This window comes from Anastrepha obliqua, chromosome 6, assembly GCF_027943255.1.
Source record: "Anastrepha obliqua isolate idAnaObli1 chromosome 6, idAnaObli1_1.0, whole genome shotgun sequence".
Taxonomy (NCBI): Eukaryota; Metazoa; Arthropoda; class Insecta; order Diptera; family Tephritidae; genus Anastrepha; species Anastrepha obliqua.
The window spans coordinates 64,852,013-64,875,665 of record NC_072897.1 but is presented as its reverse complement, the minus strand read 5'-3'; the positions used below and the strand labels follow the sequence as shown (position 1 = coordinate 64,875,665).

The following is a 23,653-nucleotide window of genomic DNA, read 5'->3' as shown; positions in this document are numbered from 1 at the left end:
CGGCCCCTGTCCGGCATTCGAATACAGAGAAGTCATGGACTTCGATCCAACGATTCTCTCCTTGCCCCTTGACTCCATGCCATCAAGAGTCGTACTTGAAAAGAGATACAGTGTAGTGCTGCTAGAGGCTCAGTCGTGGTCAAACTCAGAAAATGAGCCCGGCAAACATGGTTTTCGCATATTCACGGATGGCTCCAGGACCGAGCGTGGCTTCGGCTCTGGGGTCTACGTGAAATCCATCAGGACAAAACTGCACTTTGCTCTTGGAATGCATGCATCTGTGTTTCAAGCCGAGGTGTATGCAGTTGAAGAAGCGATGAACTTTGTTGTGGAAAGCCGATGCAGAGGCAGATCTCTATGTGTCTACAGTGACAGCCAAGCTGCGCTTATGGCCTTAGACAGCCCCCCAACCACATAAGGGGTAGTCGAGTCTTATAAATCCAGGCTGAACTATGTCGGTAAACATAACAGCCTCATGCTAATATGAGTCCCGCGACACGTGGGTATCGTGGGTAACGAGACCTCTGACTCCTTAGCTAAGATGGGCTCTGAGGCTAACTTCTTTGGCCTAGAGTCCGTTTGGCCACTCCCTTCTGTGGCCATCGAAGCCACGGTTAGCAAATGGGTAACTACAACCCACAAGTGAGCTTGGCAGGCTGAGAGAGGCTGCAGATGGACTTTACTGATGTTACCTGGCATGTCCGATCGACTGTCGCAAACCCTTCTGTCATTAAGCAGGGGAGTGCAGACGGCTGGTTGACTGATAACGGGCAACTGTACTCTGCCCAGCTTGGTGGATGGCGGACCACTTCCTGTGCGTCTGCCCCGCCTTCGCTCGAATCAGGTTTGAGGTCTTTGGCACTGATATGTTAAGAAGCGACCATCTTGGCCCCTCGGCACCACAAAATCTAGTCAGATTTCTTCGGAGATCGGGTAGATTTAAAGAAAATTAAAAGGGAATCCAAGTGTAGTATAATGGACTTAATGAATATCTGAGTGCTGCACTTGCTAGGTGTCCCGACAAAATAAAAAAATTTAGAAATGCTTAGACGGTGGGGTCAGCCAACGTTCGGGTTGTTTATTGAGCCTGAGCCAGCCGGTATCGACTCAAAAGTTGCTGCAAAGAGATAGATATTAAGTCCGTGGATCTATTTATTGCACACAAAAAAAGAGTAAAAGTAATTATATTGGAATATTTTAGAGATTTATTAAATAATTGATAATTCGCATTTTTCAAATTAGGGTAAGTTCAGTACAATATTGTGGTAAAAATATTTTAATTTAGTCTAATAGACAGACCTCGGATAATACCCAGCCAAAGGAGGGTACTGAGAGAGCGGAGTAGGGTTCGGGCATCATTATGTTGGCAATATCGTTGACACTGGTCGTGGCGCCTGTCCCGGGGTTAAACATTTTGCTCGGAAAGCGGGCGGTCGTGTTGGCTGATGAGGCCTAGTCGCCAGTCTAACATTGCGTGTTGATTGTTGACGCACCAACGACGTTTGCGTACGTGGTCGAATGGTTTCCGATCCACGCTCGCGCCGGCGTTCGCTAGGGCGGAAAGGCCTTGTTTCCGTTGTGGGCACAATTGGGCGGAAAGTCCTGGTTTTCGCTCCAGTCGCGTTTCGATCGGGAGACGGTGTCTCCGATGTGATGTCTGACGCATTTATCGATATCGCGTGGCTGTCCTCATCAGCGATTTGCTGGCTCCACGAACGTCGTTCCTCTGGTATATGTAGCATGGTATGATGTTTCTCGCCGCATCGTCTGCACCTTCCCTCGCTTGTGCAGTGGCGCGTTTTTGTGGGCTATTGAAAAGCAATTCGCGCAATAGTGGCCCAGAAGCTTTTCCCGAAGCCTATCGGCTTTCTTTTTCCACGGAAAACTATGCAGAGGCGTATTGGATGTTTTGCATCGCATAAACGGTATGCTGTGGGGTAGTGATGGGGGTGGAGCTCAGCCTTTTTCCTCATAACATCGTACCGCGCCATTTTTTATATTATCTGTAAAGATATCATGACGTTGTAGGGTGGCGAAATATATTTAATTAACTGTTTTTGTTTTGTTAAAAAAAAAAGATTTTGAATTAATTTGCTAATTTATTAAAACCGAAAATTTTAGTGTGTACACGGCTTTATGATTGCTTAATTAGCTTTGTGGAATGCATTGGTAGTGGTGCATTGGCTGGTCAGTGCAGCGAAGAAAACCAAAACAAAATTTTTTTTTGTGTTAATGGAAATGCACTACGCCTTTAATTTTTTTTTTTATTAATTGGCTATGAGAAATTTTCAAGGCCCAATGAGATACCCGACAATGTGACCTGCCACCCAAAAATTGTATATGTCTATTTAAATGCAATCGCATCTTAATGTGTTTAATATGTTCACCGCGAGGGGTGGGTACATACCAAGGTAGATTTATTTTACAGGTGATGGCAACCACCCAGCTGAATTTTTCGCCGTTAATATAAACTACGTCTAAATTACATGCATTGTTTGTATTGGTATGTTTACATTCGTATGTTTACATTTGTGATTGAAAAATATCCGACAGCATTTGGTTTTGAACTTCCAAAAGATGTGAAACGGCTTTTTTTCAAATCTAGGATTCTCTTCCGCATACGCTATCTCAACAAGCGGTTGAAAATCAAGAAAGGGAAACAGAGGATAATGGGTTACAAAGGTTGATTAAAAATTTTCTTTGAATAGTAAGCAGATCCTATTAAAGTAATGTTTTTAAACATGTTTTCTAATCCAATTCAATTAGTGTTTTAGGCTCAAATAAAGCAGCTGTTCAGTAAAGTATTAACAAGTGAAAACACGGAAACTGTCCGTCGAATAACTGCAGTAAAGTAAGAAAGTGCATATATTCTTTGTATTGAAAATTAAAACATCATACAAAGGATCATTCGCTGATTATCGAAAAGACGTACAAACATTTATTAATGCAGGTCCACAAGAATTGGCAATAATTTTATCTGGTGGTGGTTTATATACTGCTGCATTGAAGCTGCTTACTGGCTTCGGATTATCACCTCTTCTCATATGGGTACGCCACATTACCAAGGAAGCGCCAATGAAGCATGAGCGTGGTCACAGGAAAGTGAAATGGCTGGTGAGAAAAAGTAGTTTCTATACAAACATTTTCTTTGCTATATGACTTTTTCTATAATTTAGATTTGCTTCATCGCAATAAAGCAACCAATCTGGCCCGATCGCTGTTACAAAAACTCATTTATGATCCTGAGTTAGAAAATTCTACTAGCGTATGTAAACATATAGCAAACAAGCTGCTAAGTCTCAACGCTTTTATACCGCAATGGCTATATAATGACTAAAAGGTATGAAATTTGCTATAAAAACGTTTTATATAATTTATTAAAAACTTGCATACCAACAGTTGGCGAATTGTCCAGAGCTCTTGTATATGTTCGTCAAACATAATTCCTTAATTAAAGCTGCCAATTACCACTTGGCAGCCGGTTTTACTTTACCGGAATGACTCGGGTTTTTTTCCTGACCAAGGGCTGCCGCCCCAGTAAACTAGACCTGTCTAGTGTACCGTATCCCACCCCCAATCTTTCGTCACAGGAGCAATCCCTTGCAGCAGATTTGCTCCAATTACTTCTCTTCAGGGCTGGCGTCGAACCAGACCCTGGACCAGAGGTATTTTACTGCTGCATCTACCACAAACGGCTCCACCCGAACTCCACCTCGGTGCCATCTTAAGACCTGCTCAGGTCTTGAGACTCATAAGGAGTGGTACACAAGGTATAGGGCCACGTGTTGCTCCCGCCGTCAGGCGGCCCCTACCTCAACGGCGATACCATCATCAGTGCCGGTAAGCCACACTGCCGCCGCCAACCATACCTTAGCTGTAAGGATCCCTCAGGCGCAACACAACTCCCCCACTGACCCACAACCTTCCTGCTCCTACCCCAGTGCGGGGACAAACCAGCAGCTCTTGGCCTCCCGCACAGTCTGTTCCGTGTGTCAGACCATAGTTCCTCAGAACCTAACAACAGTCCAGTGCAATTCTTGCAATGGCTGGTGCCATTTTCGGAGGTGCTCTGGCTTGTGCACCACCCGTGAGTGGACACGCGATTACTGCCCCCTATTGCAGAGCTCTGCACCCGCAACACTCCCTGTGGCGGGGCCACCCGTCAACGTCAGGCCACAACAACTTTTGCGGAACGCACAGCAGGACCAACGCAGACAACCCCACACGTCCCTCACCCCCCGAGTTGCAACGACCTCACCCAGAAGCTTTAAGCTTCTGCAATTCAACTGTAACGGACTCAAGATCAAGGTCGACGAGATAGTTGACTTCATGAGCCGGCACAGTATCAAAATACCTCCGGTCTAGGAAACCAAGCAGCACGCTAGGTCTTCTCTGATCACCAGGGGTGGCTATAACGTGCACAGACATGATCGCGAGCGAGACAATGGTGGTGGCCTAGCGTTTATAGTCCACCACACAGTGCAGTATCGTCTCATTGATGAAGGGATCGTCCGCTGGGACAGCACCTTAGAATGTCAAGGCATAGCTATCCGGACAGGCGATTCCGATCTCGAAATTTTTAACACCTGCTGCCCGGCAGGATATCACCCTGATATAGGTGCGCTCATCAGAGTTGAAAACCGATTGGTTGTAGGTGACTTCAATCCGCATCACGATCTTTGGCATTCAAGCCTGCCAAACGATCGTAGGGGACAGCAATTGGCAGAGCAAATAGACGATTCGACACTGTGATTTCAGCACTGTGAACGACGAAGCCCCCACCATTCCCATGGCAGCCGGTCCTACGTTACCGGAATGACTCGGGGCTTTCCCGACCAAGGACTGCCGCCCCAGTATACTAGCCCTGTCTAGTGTACCGTATTTTACCCCCAATCTTTCGTCACAGGAGCAACTCATTGCAGTTAGCTTGCTCCAAATACTTCTCTTCCGGGGTGGCGTCGAACCCAATCCCGGACCAGAAGTATTCTACTGCTGCATTTGCCACAAACGGCTCCACCCGAACTCCATCTCGGTTAGGTGTAACCAGTGCAACGGGTGGTGCCACAGGGAGTGGTCCACAAGGTATGTGGCCACGTGTTGCTTCCGCTCACAGGCGGCCACCGCCTCTATGGCTACACTGCCCTCAGTGCCGGCACATCACACTGCCGCCACAAACAACACCTCAACGGTAAGGAGCCCCCAAGAGCAACACAACTCCCTCACTAACCCACAACCCTCCTGCTCCTACCCCAGTGCGGGGACAAACCAGCAGCTCTTGGTCCCCCGCACAGTCTGCTCCGTGTGTCAGACCTTAGTTCCTCGGAACTTGACAACTGTACAATGCAATTTTCGAAGGTGTTCCGGCCTGCACACCACCCGTGAGTGGACACGCGAATACGTTGCCCCCTGCTGCAGAGCTCTGCACCCGCAACCGCCCCCAGTGCCTCACGCATCCCTCACCACCCGAATTACGACGACACTCCCGCGAAGCTTCAAGCTTTTGCAACTAAACTGCAACGGACTCACGAGCAAGATTGACGAGATAGTCGACTTCATGAGTCGATTCGGAATCAAGATAGCTGCGGTCCAGGAGACAAAACTACACGCTAGCTCACCCTGATTACCAGGGACGGCTACAATGTGCACCGAAAGGACCGCGAGCGAGGCAATGGTGGTGGCCTAGCGTTCATAGTACACCATTCAGTGCAGTATCGTCTCATCGATGATGGAATCGACCGCAAGGACAGCACCTTAGAATGTCAAGGTATAGCTGTCCGGTCAGGCGATGCCGAGTTCGAAATATATAATATTTACAAACCCCATGTCACCTACTGCCCGGCAAGATATCTCCCTGATATTGGTGCGCTCATCAGGGGAGAAAACCGATTGCTAGTAGGTGACTTCAACGCGCATCACGATCTTTGGCTTCAAGCCTGCCTAATGATCGTAGGGGGCAGCTATTGGCAGAGCAGATAGACGATTCGACGTTCAGCACTGTAAACGGCGACGCCCCCCTGGGGTAGTGGGCAATTGCAGCAGCCCGCCTGACATAACAATTGCTAGCGCTGGTCTGATAAATAGCATAACCTGGCGACCTATGCTATCGCTTGCATCAGACCACTTGCCCATTATCATCTCGATCGAGAGACCTGCCGACTTTGTTTCCGCGGATCACCGGTCATACATCAACTTTAACAAAGCTGATTGGACCAGATTCGCGTAACACTGGATCACAAATTTCAGCTTTTTTTCTGCACCAGAGACGCCGTTATGAAATTCCTATGTAAAATCACCGTCTGATTCCGAAAATCAAGGTTATTTTTTATTCTATGGTAACGTTTTTGAGATATTTACGAATTACCGTTATTTCAAAAAAAAAAAAAATTCGGCTCACTTAATCATATATATCTCGAAAACGAATTGAGCGATTCCAAAACCGTTGAAAGCTTTTAAAAGGTAATAAAATTTGCTATAAACTGTGTGTAAAACACTTTTTGCTAGGCCCTGCAGATTTAAAGATAACGAGCTATCATAACGGATTTTTTTAATTTTTTTTGTAAAAATATAAAAAAATTTGTACTTTGAGAGAAAGGATCTCGAAAACTTTTTACTTTTTCGTATATTTTTTGTTTTCACTCTAAGCTCCGTTTTATTACAAAAAAAATAAACTTTGATTAAACAAAATCGATGAACTAATACAAAAGTTACAAGCATTCAAGTAAATATATCCATTTAATACTTAACACGTTCCCTGTCCCAATACAAAAATGCAAAATTGACCGTCAAGTCCAACAAGGTTTTTTCTGTAGTCATAGGATAGCTTTAGTAATAATAATAACTAAAAAAAAAACGGATGTAGGGTATTTCTACCTGAAACACATATGGTCCATTTTTGCTTCTGCATGTTCATGAAACACATGTGGTTCAGGGAATTTTTTCTATGCTGACACACATATGGCTCAGGAACGTATCAGTGCTTATCAGGCGCACGTTTCCTGAACCATATGTGGCTCAGCGGACAGGGAACGTGTTAAGTACCCTACTGGTAATATGTGTTAGTATTCGCAGATCAGTTAGTTTCAGGTAGATTTTGGAAGGGTTATTAGATACAAAAAATTGTTAGTGTCGTTATCTCAAGCACAGACACATTTCAAGCAAGATCATATGTTTAAGGCAGGTAGTGTTTTCTATGTATAACTAGGGAACCTTTTTGTATAGGTAGGTGATCTATGTAAGTATAAATAATAGTACATGTGCCTCGTTCCTTCATAATTTCTGCAAGGATCGCCGGATACTGTTCATTTTTTAATTGCAGTTTATAATCCGTCATTTGCTTAAAAATATAATATGAATAAAAGGGCGCGAGAATTTGAGTGTAAAAATGATCCAGATATGTTCTGTTTCATCTGCGGGGAGTTTATCGTTAAAAGGATGCGACGTGTGTTTTCAAATCCTTTGAAATTTGCATACCATAAGTGTTATGGAATTGAGCCTAGAAACAATGAAAAACCATGGACACCGAATACTGTGTGCACCACATGTCGAGTCGAATTGATATTTTCGGAAACCGGAACCAAAAGGTACATCATAAAAATTAGGAGTTTGCTCTCTTTTAATGCATATCTGACAAGTTTCTTAAACTATCTATTTAGACGACATATGAAATTTATTACACCAATGAAGTGGAGGGAACCAACTTGCCATTCAACGGACTGCTATATTTGTACTACAAAAGTATTTGGGGTTGGAAAGTCAAGAAAAGTAACCTATGCGAGCGTATCTACAGTGTCATTACCAGAACTAAATTCAACGGAAGCTAGATTGCCAGCATCAAATTTAACTTTAGTTCCGGCTCCAGTTTCATTGTCAACAGCAGTATCTGATTACGCGGCATCATGTTGTACTGAATTGCAAACGGAAAACGAAAGAAACCCTTTGTCACAAGCACAACTCAATGATTGGATAAGGGATTTGGAATTGTCAAAAGAAAAGGCCGAACTACACGCCTCTCGTATGCAACAATTTAAATTTGTTTCATCCGATGTTAAGGTAACATATTATAGGACTCGTCACGAACAATTCTCCCAGTACTATACGAAGAAGGACAGTATTTGTTATTGCAAAAACATTGCTGGTCTATTTAAACAGTTTGGTGAACCATATGATTCAAAAGAGTGGCGATTGTTCATAGACGCCAATAAATTAAGTTTAAAGGCCGTATTATTGCATATTGGCAACCAAAAGCCATCTATCCCGATCGCGCATGCAGTAAATACGAAGGAAACATATGAGACAATGCAAAAATTGCTTAAATTAATTAAATACGAAGAACATGATTGGAAAATATGTGCCGATCTAAAAGTCGTTGGAATGCTATGTGGTCTACAATCTGGATACACAAAATACTGTTGCTTTCTATGCAAATGGGATAGCCGGGCACGTCAAGACCACTACATCATAAAGGATTGGCCAGAACGAATCGAGTTTCAAGTTGGGGTGGATAACATAAAATACTCACCACTTATAAAGAAGGAAAAAATAATTCTACCTCCGCTCCACATCAAGCTCGGCCTTATCAAAAACTTTGTCAAGGCTTTGGACAAAGAAGGCGAAGCTTTTCATTATTTGAAAACAATCTTTCCACAGATTTCAGAAGCAAAAATAAAGGAAGGGATTTTTGTGGGGCCGCAAATAAGGAAAATAATGGCCAATACCCATTTCAAAGAATTATTGTCACCAGTGGAGGCAGCGGCGTGGGACTCTTTTGAAAAGGTCGTTACTTCTTTTTTAGGCAAACACAAAAGTCCTAACTTCGAGCTGATAGTAAACGATTTAATCAAAAACTATGCGGAAATGGGTAAATAAAAAACACATATAAGACCATTTGCTCAGTTAACATTAAAACTAAACAAAAAGTTTGAAAGCAAATTTTTAAATTTACATGAGAACATATAGCCCTTAATCTGAATTTATTGCCCTGCTCCGAACAAACAAGAACCACCAAAATTTGTTCTGAATTGGAAGATTAATCCAGCCTAAGAAAATTATATGCTAATGAGTCACTTATGTATTTATCTAATTCCCTTTTTAATTTTCTTTCAGGAGTAAATATGTCTTTAAAAATTCATTTTCTGCACTCCCATTTAAATTTTTTCCCGCAAAATCTTGGCGACGAAAGTGATGAGCATGGCGAAAGGTTTCACCAGCAAATGCAAATGATTGAAAGTAGGTATCAAGGATTCTGGGATGTCGCTATGATGGGTGATTACTGTTGGTTTCTCATAAGAGAAACCGATCCTTCTATAAATAAGCGTCAAAACAAGACACATAACTTTTTCAATTATAAAATAAGATCATAGAGTTAAGACAGAATCATATGTACATATGGTATTATTTGTAGGGTACTTAAGTATTAAATGGATATATTTACTTGAATGCTTGTAACTTTTGTATTAGTTCATCGATTTTGTTTAATCAAAGTTTATTTTTTTTGTAATAAAACGGAGCTTAGAGTGAAAACAAAAAATATACGAAAAAGTAAAAAGTTTTCGAGATCCTTTCTCTCAAAGTACAAATTTTTTTATATTTTTACAAAAAAAATTAAAAAAATCCGTTATGATAGCTCGTTATCTTTAAATCTGCAGGGCCTAGCAAAAAGTGTTTTACACACAGTTTATAGCAAATTTTATTACCTTTTAAAAGCTTTCAACGGTTTTGGAATCGCTCAATTCGTTTTCGAGATATATATGATTAAGTGAGCCGAATTTTTTTTTTTTTTGAAATAACGGTAATTCGTAAATATCTCAAAAACGTTACCATAGAATAAAAAATAACCTTGATTTTCGGAATCAGACGGTGATTTTACATAGGAATTTCATAACGGCGTCTCTGGTGCATTTTGGCTGTAAACCAGTGTAATTTACTGAGGACATCTTCGCAGCCGTACCCACTCCCACCGATGTGCGCGCAGGCGAACGCGCATTCCGCAAGGCGATCACAGCCGCCGCGGCTAGCTTCATACCTGCTGGACGGATCCGGGAATTATGTCCCAATTTCCCAGCCGAAGCAGCTGTTATGGCAAACGAGCGAGACCGCCTACGCCAGGCCGATCCCGGGGATCCTCGAATAAAGGATCTCGATTCGGAGATCCGGCAACTGGTCACCCAACATAAGCGGATCAAATGGGTAAAGCATCTGAAGTCCTGTAACTTCACTTTTGGTGTGAGCAAGCTCTGGTCCACCGTAAGGTCGCTGTCGGTCGTACTTCGTTGGACCCGAAGAGATCCGCGAGCTATTTTAGCCGGCAATTTATATTGCATCCTCCGGTCGACAGATCCAAACGTTGTGCCACCAGACGGTTGCACAAACTGCCATACAATTGTGCACCGCTTACTTTCACCAGCGACGAGGTTCAGGGGGCCATCAAACACATGAAACCATCAAAAGCCATTGGCCCGACGGACTAAGCATGCTGATGTTGAAAAAGCTGGGTCCTTTGGGAGTAGAATACCTCACTAAGGCCTTCAACCTGTCTCTGGCCACTCTCATCATTCCTGATAAGTGGAAATTAGGGAGAGTGATCCCACTATTGAAGCCTGGGAAACCCGCCAACCAAGGGGAGTCTTATCGTCCGATAACTCTCCTTTCCCCAGTAGTGAAGACGCTTGAAGCCCTTCTACTCCCACTCCTCACAGAACATCTGACTCCAGCCCCACACCAGCATGGTTTCCGTAGAGTACACAGCACCACCACGGCACTCACCGTCATAAACACCCAGGTAAACCGCGGACTAAACCAAAACCGCCCCTTCGAGAGGACTGTCCTAGTAGCGTTGGACCTACAAAAGGCTTTCGATACAGTCACCCACGCCACGCTACTAGATGACATTTTACAGTCGACACTCCCGCCAGGGCTGAAGAGGTGGACCGCGAACTACCTGAGTGGTCGTCACTCGTCGGTGATATTTCGAGACCAAACTTCAAAACAGAGAAAAATAAAGCAAGGAGTACCGAAGGGTGGTGTCCTTTAACCCTTGCTTTTTATTTCTATATTTCGAAACTCCGCCAGCCACCAGAGGGAGTCTCACTGGTCTCATACGCCGACGACTGCACGATAATGGCGTCGGGCAATGACATTTATGGCCTATGCTCTAAAGTAAACGACTGCCTCGACCGCCTTTCTCGCTTCTTCACTGCGAGAAACTTAAAACTTTCTCCCACTAAATCCACGGCGACCCTTTTTACCACCTGGACAAAGGAGGTCAAGCTGCAACTTCAGGTGCACGTCGATGATACCCCAATACCGACGGTTAATAACCCCAGAATTTTGGGAGTCACCTTTGACAGCGTGCTCTCCTTCCCAGCGCACACAACCGCTATTGCAACGATAGTACAGAATCGCAACAAGGTCCTCAGGTCGCTCGGCGACAGCACTTAGGGCAAAGACAAAGAAATGTTGCTGTCAACTTTCAAAGCAATAGGCCAACCGGTTCTCAACTATGCCGCGCCTGTCTGGTCGCCTGGAACCAGTGATACGCAGTGGACGAAGCTCCAGACCTGGCAGAATACTGCCATTAGGACCGCGACAGGATGTCTCCTGATTTCCCCATTTCAACATTTGCATGACGAGGCTCACATGCTCCCTGTTAAGCAGCACAACAAAATGCTCGGCAAGCAGTTTCTGCTAGGGTGTCACCGTAGGCCTCACCCATGCTGACACCTGCTCGAGCCTGAGCCACCTCCCAGGCCCATCAGAAGACACTTGCTCAACTATGTGGACGAGATCCTAGACAAAACAGACAGACCACTCCAGGATCAGACAGTGTATAGACAGGCCATTAACGACATTCATCGGGAGACCCTTACCACCTTCTTAAGCTCCCGACCCCCGAATGCCGTTATCGGAGTCCAACCACCACCTATTGCAGACGAAGAGCTCCAGCTTCCCCGAGAGTCCCGCGTAACCTTGGCACAATTACGTTCTGGGTACTGTAGCAGGTTGAACTCCTACCTATCCAGAATCGACCCCGACATACTAAACATATGTCCAGCATGTGAAGGCACTTCGCACGACACTAACCACCTTTTCATATGCCCCATCAAACCCACTCATCTAACACCTCTCTCCCTCTGGACCCAACCCGTCGAAACAGCCAGTTTCCTGGGCCTACCGTTAGATGAGCTAGACGAAGACGACCGGTAATTACACTACACTGACAGGGCGAAGATACTGCTACAACAACAACAACAACGAAGCCCCCACCAGGGCAGTGGGAAATTGCAGCAGCTCGCCTGACCTAACAATAGCTAGCGCGGGTCTGATAAATAGCATAACGTGGCGGCCTACGCTATCACTTGCATCAGACCACTTGCCCATTATCATCTCATCTCCCATTGAGAGACCTGCCGACTTTGTTTATGCGAACCACCGATCCTCTTTTATCTTTAAAAAAGCTAATTGGGCCGGCTTCAAGGAATTCAACGAGGACACCTTCGCCGCTCTTCCCATCCCCACAGATGTGCGCGCAGGTGAACGCTCACATTCCGCAAGATGCTCACATCTGCTGCGGCCCGCTTCGTCCCAGCTGGAAGTTTCAAGGACATCCGTCCTCATTTCCCAGCCGAAGAAGCCAGCTTGGCAAACGAGCGTGACCACCTACGCAAGGCCGATCCCGGGGATCCCCGCATAAGGGATCTCAATTTGGAGATCAGGCAACTGGTAAATCAACATAAGCGGACCAAATGGGCTGAGCACCTGAAGACCTGTAACCTCACCTCTGGGGTGAGTAAGCTCTGGTCCACCGTTAGGTCCCTGTCGAACCCGACGAAGCACAACGACAAGGTGGATATCACCTTCAACGGTTGCATTTCGTCGGACCCGAAGAGATGCGCGGGCTATTTTAGCCGGCTTTTCATACTGCATCCTCCGGTCGACAGAACCAAACGTCGTGCTACCAGACGGTTGCACAAACTGCCATACAACAGTGCACCGCTTACTTTCACCAGCGACGAGGTTCAGGGGGCCATCGAACACATGAAACAATCGAACTGCTGGGTCCTTTGGGAGTAGAATACCTCACTAAGGTCTTCAATCTGTCCCTGGCCACTCTCATCATCCCTGACAAGTGGAAAGCAGGGAGAGTGTTCCCACTACTCAAACCTGGGAAACCCGCCAACCAAGGGGAGCCTTATCGTCTCATAACTCTCCTTTCCCCAGTAGTGAAGACACTTGAAGCCCTCCTACTCCCACTCTTCACGAAACACTTGGCCCCAGCCCCACATCAGCACGGTTTCCGACGAGTGCATAGCACCACCACTGCACTCACCGCCATAAACGCCCAAATAAACCGCGGGCTTAACCAAAATTGCCCCTGCGAGAGGACTGTCCTAGTAGCGTTGGACCTGAAGAAGGCTTTCGACACAGTCAGCCATTTCCACGCTACTAGATGACATTTTACAGTCGACACTCCCGCCAGGGCTGAAGAGGTGGACCGCGAACTACCTGAGTGGTCGTCACTCGTCGGTGATATTTCGAGACCAAACTTCAAACAGAGAAAAATAAAGCAAGAAGTACCGCAGGGTGGTGTCCTTTCACCCTTGCTTTTTAATTTCTATATTTCGAAACTCCCCCAGCCACCAGAGGGAGTCTGACTGGTCTCATACGCTGACGACTGTACGATAATGGCATCGGGCAATGACATCGTTGGCCTGTGTTCCAAACTGAACAACTACCTCACCGACCTTTCTCGCTTTTTCACTGCGAGGAATCTCAAACTTTCCCCCACTAAATCCACGGCAACCCTCTTAACCACCTGGACAAAGGAGGTGTAACCTTTGACAGTTTGCTCTCCTTCTCTGCGCACACAACCGCAATTGCCACTAAAGTCCAAAACCGCAACAAAGTCCTCAAATCGCTTGCCGGCAGCACTTGGGGCAAAGACACATACTGTTGCTATCGACATTTAAGGCAATTGGTCGGCCGGTTCTGAACTATGCAGCGCCCGTCTGGTCGCCTGGAACTAGTGACACGCAGTGGATAAAGCTACAGACATGTCAAAATACCGCCATTCGGACAGCGACCGGTTGCCTCCTGATGTATCCCATTCAACACCTGCATAACGAGGCACAAATGCTCCCAGTAGCGGAGCACAACAAACTGCTCGGCAAGCAGTTCCTGCTGGGTTGTTACCACAGGTTTCACCCCTGCAGACACCTGCTTGAGCCTGAGCCGCCTCCCAGGCACGTCAGGAGACACCTTTTAGACTACGCTGACGAAATCCAGGACAAAACTGACCGCAATCTACTGGACCTGACAGTGTTTAGACAGTTATTAAACGACATTCACCGGGGAGCGTCACCACCTTCTTAAGTTCCCGTCCTGTGAATGCCGTAATCGGAGTCCAACCACCACATACATCAGATGAAGAGCTCCAGCTTCCTCGTGAGACACGTGTAACACTGGCACAATTACATTCTGGATATTGTAGCAGGTTAAACTCCTACCTATCCAGAATCGACCCCGACATAGCAAACATATGTCCGGCATGTGAAGGCGCCCCGCACGACACTAACCACCTTTTCTCATGCCCCCTAAAACCGACTCATCTAACACCCCTCTCCTTCTGGGCCCATCCCGTCGAAACAGCATGTTTCCTGGGCCTACCCCTAGATGAGCTAGACGAAGACGACCGGTGATATGCCCGACACTGGCGGGGCTACTATTACTGTTAAACAACAAACAAACAAAGAGCTCCAACTTGCCCGAGAGTCTCGCGTAACCTTGGCGCAATTACGTTCTGGATGCTGTAGCAGGTTAAACTCCTACTTATCCAGAATCACCCCGACATACGAAACATATGCCCGGCATGTGAAGGCACCCCGCACGACACTTACCACCTTTTCACATGCCCCATTATGGTACACCCATTCATCTAACACACCTCTCCCTCTGGACCCAACCCGTCAAAACAGCTAGTTTCCTGGGCGTACCGTTAGATGAGCTAGACGAAGACGACCGGTTATTACACTACACTAACAGGGCAAAGTTACTGCTACAACAACAACATCAACCACATTCACTGTTGGAAGCTAGAAGCGAATATTTCAGTTTTAAACATACAATTGCGATTAAAACCAGGAAATTATCTGTGTCAGTACATACATTAGATCTTTTGTTGCATGGATTGAAATCGAATGCTAATTCAGATATCGAGTATAGGCAGGTATGCATAGTAATAATTCGAATAATAGGCATAAATAATCATTTGTTTTTTATATCATAGGAGCTCACAGATTTAGAGAACGTCATACAAACCTATATCGATACCGCACAGCGCACAGCACAAGATAAAATCCAAATGGATTCAATAAAATTAATATAAGTTTAAATTAAATTAAATAATTTATTTTTCAATTATTTTTCAAAGTTTAAGAACTTATGTTCTAAATACAGATTATAAAAATCAAGTTTTTGTTATATCTTAAAAAAAAAAAATTAAAAATTCTCATTCATCATCGCTCTCAAAAAATGTAAAACATATTTTTTTCTTTTATACATACTTAGTAAAGTTTAATTATATAAAATGAGTTCACAAGCATGTTAGAAATTGGTAATTCATAATTTTTAAGTGTACAGTTTTAGATGTAAATCATAGCCATCGATTTTCCACAAAAAACATGAAGCAAACATTTTTTATGAAATATGGTATGCGCATCTTAACAGTACTTACATGAAATCATAGTCATTAGTAGCCAAGGTGGATTTCTGATTACCATCAATATCCTATGAGGACAGAGAATTATACATGTAAAAATTGCAAATTCGAAATGTGATACAATACATTACTTTCTGTACATCGTGAGACTTTAATTTTGCCCTTGTTTCGAAGGTTTTTTGCGTTGTATTTCTCTATTTTGAACTTTTTCGTGTCTAAACTTCATTCTCTACATTCATTTTCACCATTTGAATGCCCGTGGCAGATTCTGCAATATGTATGATATTAAAAATTAAAATACCACAAACGTAGATGTTGTTCTTCATATCTATAGGACTTTACAATTCACAAATAAGCTATATACTAAATCTTCAATAAACTGTGGGAAATGTGGCGACTTTTTATTTTGTGACTATTTCTAGCGTAGTTTTTCAGCTAAATTTTCTTCAGGCAGTAAATTCGCTAAACCTTTTTTCTCTGCTAATCGCTATAAGTATAGAAAACAATCGTTGCTTAGTTGTGGCGAGCGTTTCTAACGTCCATTGTAATTGTATCGAATTCTCCTAGCCGGCGCTGCGCTTAGGAAGAAATGTTATTTAAATGCAAGTATCGGTAAGTATTCTTTTTGCTTACCTACATATTCATCACCGCATTGTGGCATCTTCAAAGCAATTTGCCCAGGCCCACAATTTAATAAATTAATCGGAAGTACTAAGCAATTTAAAAGCGAAGCTTGAATTTCTTTACTTACGTTTCACAAGCAAATCACCATGAAAACAAATAGCAGATTTTGACGTGATGGCTGGGCCAAAGGCAACAAGAAATGCATGTAGGGTTTTACTTATATTATATGTGGTTGCCATCACCTATAATAAATTTGCCTTGGTACATACTAATGTTTTTCTAATATTCGCCGCATAGGAGGATCGTGTCTTGGCTATATGTGTATCATAACCAAGTACAGGGTGTCCTGCCGTGATGTACGTGATATATATTTTTTTCTTTGTTTTTACTATATTTTGTCTATGATAAGAACAAAATGATAAGCAAAAAAAATTATTTGTATATATGTATAAATATATTGATGTTTGAAAGACTAAAAGTTTGCGTTACTTTCCGCAAACTATTCCTGGAATGTGGAATCAGTTTATTTCGTTACTGTAGGGTATTTTTGTTTTTGTTTTTAGAACCTAGTTTCCCTAATGGCTGAACTCGGCCCATTTCCTTTTGACACGTGTAGACGGCGGGTCGGGATCAATTTTTGGTGTTGTCGACTAGACGCGTGGCTTTTAATATAAAAATAAGATAATTACTTTAAAATTAGAGAAAAAGGATAGACAGATGGCGATGAAATATTTGAAGTGTAAGCGAAGTATTATTATCTGAAGATTCGTAAGGATGCAACTCCGTTTTTCGAAACATTTCATAAATTATATTCTACCAGCAACAATTGGGAAAGTTACACGCGGAAAGAAAGAAAACGGAATCTAGTGCAAATTCACTATTTCTCTCAACACGAAAAAATATGCGTCGCGCCAAAAATAAAGTTAACAAAAGTGCATTACTTAGTTACCACCTGACATTAAGAAACCGCACATATTACATAGCAAAGAAGTCTGGGGTCAAAACAGTTGTAGCAGATTTGGACGAATAAATCTTGTTTGGTTTTTAAAGGTGTTGAGACTGCATAGCAAGACTTCTTGTTGCAGCCCAAAAACATTTTCATGAGGACGTACATCCACACGTTCAGAAAAACGGCGGCAGCGATATAAAAAGCGGGACTTCAGTTGATGTATGTATGTATTGTTCTCGGAAAAGTGGTTTTCTGAACAAAAGTAAAATGGCCCCAGAGAATAAGAAAATTTTTTGAAGTTAAGGTATTTAAAAACGTTGCACTTAATTTTCAAACTACACAGTTATCATATTCTTAGCTTAAGTATTCGTAGGCGGTGTACCTAATATAGGTGTAAAAAATTTCAAATGTATAAACGTACGTTTGTTGCTTTAAAATCTGAAAGATTGCCGGCATTGAAATTGTTTAGCTTTACATAAAATTGGTGCTGTTTTGACATTGAAATAGTTGCAGGCAATATGGAAATCAGAACAATTACAAATGTATCAACTGCTAAAAGTCAACATTACAACAGCCATAATAACATCGACAGCAACAACAAGAAAGACAGGCCAATACGAAAAAGCAACAGCGCCAAAATGCCAACGATCAAATTAGGGCAGCACAAAAAGCGGTCGCTCATGCATGCGCGATTTGTAGGGTGAGACCAAATACTGAATTTTTCTATTTTTTTTTGTTTTTTATTTTTTCTGATTTTTAAATTTATTCCTACAGTGTAGAAATAAACGGCTGGAATTTAGAACAATGCCTATTTTGGAATTTCTGGCAAACTATAATGTTTTTTTAATGAAACTTGGTGGAGATGTTAGTGAGGTGTTAAGGAACACTATTTATAACTTTAAATTAATCGGGAAATAATAATTTTTTAATTATTTACATTCAAAATGCCCTTGGGAACATCAGTATAATTTGCCACATTACACTCTATATTTTTTAACATTTCACTATAAATCACCAAATATACACTCACACGCGTGTTTTTACCGATTTTTATGCTAATATTCTAATTATATCTATTAAAATTAAATGCAAATACATTTGCCTATGCAATCACATTCCAATTTTAAGCGCGAATAAGAAGAAGATTGGAATGCCAACAGTATGGTGTTGCCGGATGCCTGCAAATGAAAACAAAAATTAAGTACTTGAGTTTAGTGTTAATGATGAGAATGGGGGTTATTGTGCCTGCTTACTACATACACGCATATGACGTTTTAATTTTGGGTTCAATGGTTTTAATACAGAAATGAGTTTTACGCAAAAATACTGTGGATTGCGTAGCCGGAGTTGGACTGATGAGGGTTATTTTTTTGAAACGCGGCCGAAGGCCGCCCACGCGAAAAGGAGTTCTACGCAAAAATACTGTGGATTGCGTAGCCGGAGTTGGACTGATGAGGGTTATCTTTTTGAAGTGCGGCCGAAGGCCGCCCACGCGAAAAGGAGTTCTACGCAAAAATACTGTGGATTGCGTAGCCGGAGTTGGACTGATGAGGGTTATTTTTTTGAAGTGCGGCCGAAGGCCGCCCACGCAAAAAGAACTTCTACGCAAAAATACTGTGGATTGCGTAGCCGGAGTTGGACTGATGAGAGTTATTTTTTTGAAGCGCGGCCGAAGGCCGCCCACGCGAAAGGAGTTCTACGCAAAAATACTGTGGATTGCGTAGCCGGAGTTGGACTGATGAGGGTTATTTTTTTGAAGCGCGGCCGAAGGCCGCCCACGCGAAAAGGAGTTCTACGCAAAAATACTGTGGATTGCGTAGCCGGAGTTGGACTGATGAGGGTTATTTTTTTGAAGTGCGGCCGAAGGCCGCTCACGCAAAAAGGAGTTCTACGCAAAAATACTGTGGATTGCGTAGCCGGAGTTGGATTGATGAGGGTTATTTTTTTGAAGCGCGGCCGAAGGCCGCCTACGCGATAAAGAGTTTCACGCAAAAATACTGTGTTAATTAATTTAATTTAATTTTAATTACTTTATTATTTTTTGTGATACGCTTAATATCATTGTTTTTAAGTTTAAATGAGTTGTATGTTTTTATTTTCAAATTTATTTCTCAACTTTAAATTACAGCAAAAAATACTGCAGTTTTACAATGAACCTTCCACTGAACATCCCTGCGTGCGAACTTCGCTTTCATTTCAGGTGTATGGCAACACCAACTTTTCGCTAAATTATAGAACTTTAACATTAAATTACTTAAAAACTATAAGCCTCCGGCAGGTTCTGTTTTCAGTTTTAAGATGGGGATACACCCCTCTATCACCCCCTTTTTACCGTTTTTTCCAAAGCGATAGGCATTATACTAAATTCTAGCCGTCACCTCTTATCTACACATACCATATGTAGGTACATTTTATGGTATTCACATATTTACTTGCATCGTTCGTACGTTGTAGGGGTTGTTGTAGCTTCTTAAGTTTGATAGGCTACAACAGTGTGGTGTTGTCAATCACCTTCAAATAAAGGGTGAGTCCCGAGGAGATAAGGAATTCCCTTTTCCATCGTTTGCAAAAGGTTTGATGGAGGGCCTTTAATTTCTGCCACCAATTCATAATTGAGGCAGGATTCTCGATGGCTTCTATTTCCGGCGGAGCTAGGAGGGGTCCGCCAACCAGAAAGTCACCAGGAGTGAGAGGCTCTAGATCGGATGGCTCATTGGAAGTGGGACTTAAGGGTCGCGAATTGAGACAGGACTCCATTCGGTATAAGAGAGTATTAAACTCGTCAAAAGTGTATTTCAGAAGAAGAATTGATTGTTGTTGTTGCATGTACCTGTACCTGTGAAGAGAAAACCATTGTTGTTTTGTAATCACATTCTGATGCCAGCCATCGTCTTTTTGTAGGTAAGAAGGACCTTGCTACCACAAAGAATTTTGAAGCAGTTCGTTGGCCGGAAGTCCTCTGCTTGTTAAATCTGCGGGATTTGATGCCGAGTCCACATGACGCCAGTTATTGCTTCCAACTTTTTCCACTATTTTGGTTACTCGATGTGCAACAAAGGTTGACCATGAGCAGGGCGGTTTGAGAATCCATGCGATGACGATTGTCGAATCTGTCCACAGATGAACATCCAAGTGTGCAAAGTTGGGATTTTCCGTGACAGTTTCTATAATATCCGCTAATAGGACGGCATCACATAGTTCCAGACGTGGAAGGGATATCATTTTGACAGGTGGTTTTCGCGATGAGTAGATTGAGGTATACTTTATCCTGTTTCCTCACCCGCAAGTATACAGCAGCCGCGTATGCCATTTCCGAAGTGTCGCAGAACCCATGGATTTCGTCGTTGTCCGCTGGTTAATAGTGCACCCAACGGGATATGCGAATATTATCAAAATCCGCATAATTCTGCATAAATGTCTGCCAGCGGTCTAGTGTGGCTGCAGGCACGGTGTCGTCACAATCAGTACCTTCTAATCAAATGTTTTGCATAATAATCTAGGCGGTAATTACACTTCTCACAAAAATTAAGGGAGCAAGAAAAAAACCAAATTTTTGGGGGATTTTCAACAGGCTGTAACTTATACAAAAATGGTCGTACAGCAAAAAAAAGGGAAATTGTAGCTCTAAGTGTCATGTTTTCGGATCTAAGTTTAATTTTTTTTTTGGAAATTGTTTTCGAGTAATTGTTTGAACTGAAATGTTCCTTGGTTGTTGTTGTTGTTGCCGTCGTCGTCGTCGTCGTCGTTGTTGTTGTCGACGGTTCGGAAATTTTCGGGCGAGAACGTTCGCAGGAACGAAAGGTTCTTGACGAACGCGCCAAACGAACACTCGGTCATCACGAGGATTTGTTGCGCGACGACGACCTTGGCCAACTCGTCATTGATAATTACCGGTTTCCAAAACCGATTGTATGCGCTAGATACGACAGATGAACTAATGTCCATACGATCCCCGACTTGTCGGTTCGAAGTAGGTTTCAGCATCATCAGCTAATTGAAGTAATGTCCTTATTGCTAGATAAGGAGTACAATTTATGCCGAAAGTAACTGTATTTAATTCATATAGACTAATTGGGTCTTTCGGGTGAGTGCGAAAAACTATTCGCTGATATTGGTGAGCGTACTGCTGACTATTATCTGGCGGTACATTTTCTCAATATCGCTGTTGAAGACATACTTATATAATCGCCAGCGGAGGATCAGGATAGTCATATCTGCTTGCAATAGCGGACCTGCAAGAACGACGTCGTTGAGGCTCATTCCATTGGCAGTCGAACATGATGCGTTAAATACCACGCGTACTTTGGAGGAGGTGCTCTCTTCCTTCATGACGGCATGATGAGGTAAAAATTAATGATCAGTTGCATCTGCAGGTATGTTGGTTTTAATTTTGCCCATATGACCTAACTTTTCATATTCTGCCACCACTCTAATATATTCCTTTTGCAGGGACGGATTTTTCGCGAGACGCGTCTCATTCCTGAAGAATTGAGAGCAGGCGTTCTTGAGTGACGATCCCAGCTTAATGTTTGATGGAAAATCCTGTTTGAAGCGATATACTTTCCATCTTGGTTGCGCTTCGTAGTGGTCCGGTATAACTCCTCGCAATACACGTCATCTTCAGTCAGCCTTTCTTTTCTTCCAATTCACAAAAAACAGCTAGTTGTTTGTCCAGTATGACTTCGCTGAAAAATGAAAATATCCTGTTTGGTGGACTGACTGTTTCGGCCCGACCAGTTAGTATCCATCCAAAAACAGTACGAAGTGTACTTAGTACATTTTTTCTTCCGCTTAAAATAATTTGGGGATAAATGTCTCTGTCAAGGATAAGGTCCACAGGTTCATTGATAAATACGAGGTTCCGCCAAAGTGAGATCTGGAAATGCTTGCCTTGTCATTGCTCTTACTAGGCAAGTTGACAGATTTCCAGTTAATTGCGGCAAAACTAACGCAATTGCGTCTATTTTTGCGAAAGGCTGTTGCTTTTGGTTGAACTGCCGGAATGTGAAGGAGCGTGTTGTGTTTTGAGTGGCACGTACTGCAATTATATGAGCTCGTGCATCTCAACACCGTATGTCCTGACGATAAGCAGTTCAAGCAACAGTTGTTGCTCTTGACGCACGCGATTCGATCGGTGACCGTTAACTTGTGGAACTGTGGACTGGATTTGTGGTCATCATTTACACATAATTTGCTCATATGTTTGGCGACACTTACTTGAAAGTTGCTCATCCTTTTCGGTGTAGTTTCCGCTGACCGTTGTAAACTTTGCGCCTCGGGCGCTTTATAGGCTTTAATTCCTTTTAAGCCTGACATGGTTACAAGTGTTTGAAATCTATTGGAAAGAAATCTGTCCATGCCCGTCCACTTTGAAATTTCAGCTTTGTTTTCTATCGTTCGTTCCCAAAGCGATAGAGTACTTTTGGGCAATTTCGTGGAGCATAAGTACGTAGCATCCCAGTTTGATAAATTAATTTGTCGATTTTGTGGGGAAGAGATGCAATTATTTATATCTCTCTCCAGCTTTTTAAACGAACATGCCGTTTAAAAACAGTCGTTAGTGAGCGGGAACTTCCTCACAATGTCTCTGGCTTGACCCTGCGTTTTCTGGTTGAGGTGGAATAGGTTTTCGACCGGGGTAAGGTGCTTATTTAAAATGTAAATGGCCGTGAACATATCGCGGAATGTTGGCCAAGATACGTAGTCACCTTTGTATACGCTTGAATCATACGGCGGAAGGTGAATGTTGTGTTCACGCACTGCTAAATGTTCGCCTTCCTGGTCTGCTTTTTCCAATTTCGCAGAGAGATCAGCCATAGTCAACATGCAGCGCAAATATGTGGTAACACATTTTTTTTTTCCTTTTTATCGCGGCAAGATCCTTAGTAGTAAGAGTTTTAGTTGAAAGCAAGTTATCGTAAGCCGCTTTGGCTTTTTCCCACATTGCTTTCAACTTCTCCTGTTGGATCCGTAGTGAACATTTTGAATGGTCCCTTGACGGTGTGCCATTGAAATCGGATCCGAATTCCGTCACGGCGTCGACTACACGAATATATGTATCCATATTGTACGTATGGGATACAAAATTCGCGCGGTATTAAAGAAATTGCTCCTTCACGAAACGAGACTCAAGCCACAATGCACCACCGAGATTAAAGTACCAAAATGTTGCATTATATATTTAAATATATATAAAATAGTATATTTATAATTATTTTTTAATAATTTATTTCGTTGATATGAATGAGTTTCGCCACTCAAACAATAAAAGGTGTATATGTATGTATACCGTCGCAAAAGTGCGCTGGGATCAATTTTATATTAATGCAGCGTTGTTTGTGTAGTTGGGTATTCAACTTCACAACGGG

The 23,653-nt window shown here is 43.0% G+C and overlaps 1 protein-coding gene and 2 long non-coding RNA genes across 3 annotated transcripts; 2 read left to right on the top strand and 1 right to left on the bottom strand.

Annotated features, from left to right (window-relative positions):
- Positions 1-2,781: 2,781 nt before the first annotated feature.
- Positions 2,782-4,317, top strand: LOC129249975 (uncharacterized). The gene is made up of 3 exons (XR_008582771.1): positions 2,782-3,114; positions 3,177-3,340; positions 3,400-4,317. It is a non-coding gene; the product is annotated as an uncharacterized LOC129249975 (long non-coding RNA).
- Positions 4,318-12,452: 8,135 nt separating this feature from the next.
- LOC129249965 (nuclear pore complex protein Nup160 homolog) lies at positions 12,453-15,381 on the top strand. The gene is made up of 2 exons (XM_054889624.1): positions 12,453-15,220; positions 15,281-15,381. Exons 1-2 carry the CDS (start codon positions 14,903-14,905, stop codon positions 15,377-15,379), a joined length of 417 nt encoding a protein of 138 aa, XP_054745599.1. The 5' UTR covers positions 12,453-14,902; the 3' UTR covers positions 15,380-15,381.
- Positions 15,382-15,871: 490 nt separating this feature from the next.
- LOC129249972 (uncharacterized) lies at positions 15,872-16,583 on the bottom strand. Its single transcript, XR_008582768.1, has 3 exons — positions 16,346-16,583; positions 16,077-16,285; positions 15,872-15,980 (listed from the first exon to the last, which is right to left on the bottom strand). It is a non-coding gene; the product is annotated as an uncharacterized LOC129249972 (long non-coding RNA).
- Positions 16,584-23,653: the final 7,070 nt, after the last annotated feature.